This window comes from Abrus precatorius, unplaced genomic scaffold, assembly GCF_003935025.1.
Source record: "Abrus precatorius isolate BTA unplaced genomic scaffold, Abrus_2018 Scaffold10, whole genome shotgun sequence".
In the NCBI taxonomy this organism is placed as follows: Eukaryota; Viridiplantae; Streptophyta; class Magnoliopsida; order Fabales; family Fabaceae; genus Abrus; species Abrus precatorius.
The window spans coordinates 16,055,928-16,059,935 of NW_020874292.1; the positions used below are offsets into that span (position 1 = coordinate 16,055,928).

The 4,008-nt window shown below is 39.4% G+C and overlaps 1 protein-coding gene across 2 annotated transcripts; it reads left to right on the top strand.

The window, feature by feature from the left end:
- Positions 1-253: 253 nt before the first annotated feature.
- LOC113850069 lies at positions 254-3,777 on the top strand. Of its 2 annotated transcripts, XM_027480416.1 has the most exons (3): positions 254-381; positions 600-2,319; positions 2,350-3,777. In XM_027480416.1, exons 2-3 carry the CDS (start codon positions 634-636, stop codon positions 3,421-3,423), a joined length of 2,760 nt encoding a protein of 919 aa, XP_027336217.1. In that variant the 5' UTR covers positions 254-381; positions 600-633; the 3' UTR covers positions 3,424-3,777. The 2 variants fall into 2 exon arrangements, with proteins under 2 accessions (XP_027336217.1, XP_027336208.1); XM_027480407.1 differs by having other exon boundaries at positions 600-3,777.
- Positions 3,778-4,008: the final 231 nt, after the last annotated feature.

Sequence of the window (4,008 nt, forward strand, 5' to 3'; positions counted from 1 at the left end):
AACATCGAAATGTAAAATATCGCCGAGTCAGTTTCACTTTCCAACGCCTGAATAGCTTAGCTGTAATAACAAAAAATCAAGAGAAAACGAAAACTTTTTTGTCACTTGCGGTTATCTCGCGATACATGCAAATCAACGTTCGAGATTTTGCTTTCTATCTCCCTCTCTGTGACTCTGACTGTGACTGCGCCTTCTGTTTTTATTAATTAACTACAATAATAAAACTAAAAAAAAATTAATATTTATGTGTTGTCTAAGAATCACATTCTTCTTCTTGCATGTCAATCTGATCAGATTCCCAAGTCAATGGTTTTGATTTGAGGGCTGCTTCAAGGCACATACAGTAGCTTCTTGGGAACCCTAGCTCTCTCGGTTCTTCAGGTATTCCTATTTTGTTCCTCTTTTATTATTCCTAATTGATAATTGATTCCTTTTTGCATATTTTTATAAAACATTATTATATAAGTATCATTTTTTTAATTAATGGTTAATATTTTAAATCCCCGTATTCTGATTTTTCTGTATCCTCGTTTTACTTTCATGGAATCAAAACAAAACCCTAGAATGTGTTGATTCTTTTTTCTTTCCTCGCTGATTAGGTTGAATTTCTCGAGAAGAAGATTATCTTGTTTGATGGGTACGGTGGAGGCTCGATCAAAGGACCCATCTGGGTGTTCATCGCCTTCGCCAGAGAATGACAAGAATGAGCTAAGGGAAGCTCTGTGTGCTTTGAAAAATGGGGCCTCAGAAAACGGGGTTGGTTTCTCTGGCCATGAAAGCCAAGGTTTTAGTGATGGTGGGGTTGTTGAAGTTTTGAAGAGCAGGGTCTTTGAGACCCAGGTTTTGGTGGAGGGGGATATTGTGGGGAGAGGAGTGGTGGATGGTTTGGCTGATTCTGAGATGAACGGGGTTTCATCTTTATTGAAAATGAGAGGGAGTGGTAGGAGCTTGATGTTTTCTTATGGCAGTGAGAGTGATAGTTCTGGGAAGTTGAATGCTGGGGGTGTTTCTTTTGGGGTTGGAATGGAAGGAGTAAGAAAAGATTGGAAGAGAAGTGAGGATGAAGATGACCGATATGAGAAAAGTATGACCGTAGATGTTCCAATTGTTGATACAAGTGACAACAAGGATTTGGAAATGGAAGATTTGGGTGATGAAGAATATGGTGGGTTTTCAGTTGGTGATTTTATATGGGGGAAAATTAAGAGTCATCCCTGGTGGCCTGGAAGGATTTATGACCCTTCTGATGCTTCAGAGTTTGCTTTGAAGCTGAGACAAAAGAATAGACTCCTTGTGGCTTACTTTGGGGATGGAACCTTCGCTTGGTGCCATCCTTCTCAATTGAAGCCGTTTGAGGAAAACTTTGAGGATATGGTGAAGCAGAGTAGCGCTAGGGCTTTTATGAATGCTGTACAGGAAACTGTAAGTGAGGTTGGAAGGCTGTTGGATTTGAAGATGACTTATTCAAGTGCTGAAATGGAAATTGGGTCTGAATTTACTCGGCCCTTGGCGAGCAATTCTGGAGTCAAGGAGGGAGTTCTTATCCCTGAAAATGGTGTCGAGAAACTTCAAGATGTTCTGATTGATCCAGCAGCATTACTTTCTCGGGTGAAACAAATTGCCAAAATTATTTCCATTGGTAATATTCTGGAGCTGGAAATATTAAAGGCTCGGCTTTCAGCCTTTTACCTATCAAGAGGAGGTTATGGATTACCTAGGTATGAGGCGCCCCGGCCTGTTCCTGGGCTTGAAGATAATTTAATTGACAAAACAGTGGATGTAGGCAGCAGTAAGGGTGCAGTGGAAGCACCTGTCCAGGGGCCATTTGAAGAGGACTACTCTACCTTGCCAGTGAACCCAAAATCTGTTGAACTGAGCTATTCACATGGGATTTCAGGAAATAGATTGAATCATAGAATTAAGCAGAAAAGCATTGCTGAGATTATGGGTGAGGACAAAGATGTCAATACCAAAAATAAGAAGGTAGATGCATCTGAAAAAGCAACAGTTAGAAAGAAGAAGAAAGGCAGTGAGGATGCAATGACATCTAAACCAGTGCATAAGAGAAAAGGGTTACTTGCAAATACTGATAGAAACATGCGGAGTGATGAAAATGATGGCAGTGGTGACAAGGGGACATTGCAGCAGTTGAAAGAGAAGAGAAAAGCTTTTGGTAATGAAAACACTAGTAGTGGTAGGAAAAAGGGGACTGAGGGAAAAAGGAAAGCCAAGCAACAAAATGAGAAGGGTTCTTTGTCAAGAGAAAGAAAGAAAAGCAAGTATTTGTCCCCTCCTTTCACTATTCCAACCAGAGAGCAGAGGAAAGGAGACAGAGAATCAGAATCCCTTAAAGTTTCTAGCGAAGCTCTTGTATCAGAGCCAGGGACAGGAGCTTCTGATCAGCTTCTACTCTCCCCTGTACCTTTGAAGTGTAATGGTGAGGCACTTCAGGTGAATTTTTCCATGGAACTTGCCAAAGAACAGGACCTTCCTGATAGCTCAAATTACCAAACACCAGAAGATGGTGACCACAAGACTATTGATACAATGAAAATTCAGGTTCCTTTGGGTGAAGTTCTGTCTGAAATCCACTTTGCAGCTATTAGTCCACAAGTTCCTAGGGATTTGAATTCTCTTAAAAGAATTGTGGACTTCATATTTATCTACAGAAGCTCATTATATCGCCAAGGGTCCTACTACAAAGTATACAAGAAGCATCAAGCTAGCAAGAAAAGAAAGAAGCCAGAATCTGATATTGAGATGTTGAAGAAAGATCAAAATCAATCTGATCATACATCACCTAATAATAATTCAGAGACAAAGAAGAGAAGAAGGAAGAATGAAACAACTTCAGGTTTGCCTAAAGAGAAGCAAGCAGCTGTACATATGACTTGCAAGAAGGGTACTCGTGAAGATTCTTCAGCGGCTTCTCTTCTTGTCTCATTTGGGCCAGGATCCTCTCTGCCTTCAAAATCTGATCTTATCACACTGTATAGTAAGTTTGGAACTTTGAATGAATCCGAAACAAACATGTTCTCAAGTAGTTATACTGCTCAGGTGTTCTTCCTAAAAGCTTCTGATGCTGAAGAGGCGTTGAGCTATTCACAGAACATGAGCCCCTTCAAATCTTCTGATGCCAGTTTCAGACTTGAGTATCTTTCTGCTAGTTCCAAGTCTGAAAAATTGAAGTCTAAGGCTTCTTCTGCAAAGAAAAAAGACGATACTCCAGCCAAGGCATCTGCTTCACTGTCACCAGGTAGTGAAGCATCCAAATTAAACTACATAAAGCAGAAACTTCAGAGTCTGACCTCAATGCTAGAAGTATTGGATGGTAAATCTCCTGATATGAAGACAAAATTAGAGGGCAAGATGAAAGGGCTTTTAGAGGATGTGAACAAAATGGTTGAATCTTCTTCATCCTAGATAAACTGGAATACTTAGCTAGTAATCAGGGTAGGTTTATGATATGTCATTTCCTTTTAGTGAACTGTCTTGTTTGAGGGTCAATTTGTTTTTCCCATTTGCGAGCCTAGCTTTATTTGAGAGGTAAAAATTACCAATATCAGTATGTTGTGTAGCATATGTAACTTGCTGTATTCATAGACTGTATAGAGACCGACATCCTTTTAGATTTTCTGTCTCTTATGATAGTGGTGAAAAAACAGTTAAGTATCAAAGGTATAATGTTATCTTTTCTATAATGTTGTGTGAAATACTTTAATTCTGCGGTAGCTGTGACGCTTGATTATGATTGAAAAGGAAAAGAGATGGTGGAACCTTTTCGTGGAGACAAAGTCCTGTTTGGCCATCTATCATGATCCTCTCTTGTAGTTTCTGAATGATTGAAAACATGTTGATAAACTTATAATTAAAGCTTCAATGTAGAAGTTATAACTAATAGTGACACTGATTCAAATGTAAATCTAAACATACACAGGTTATGAATGGGATAGGAGATAATGAAATTAGTTCTGAAATTTTTCCGACAGTGGATTTCAACGCCAGCGA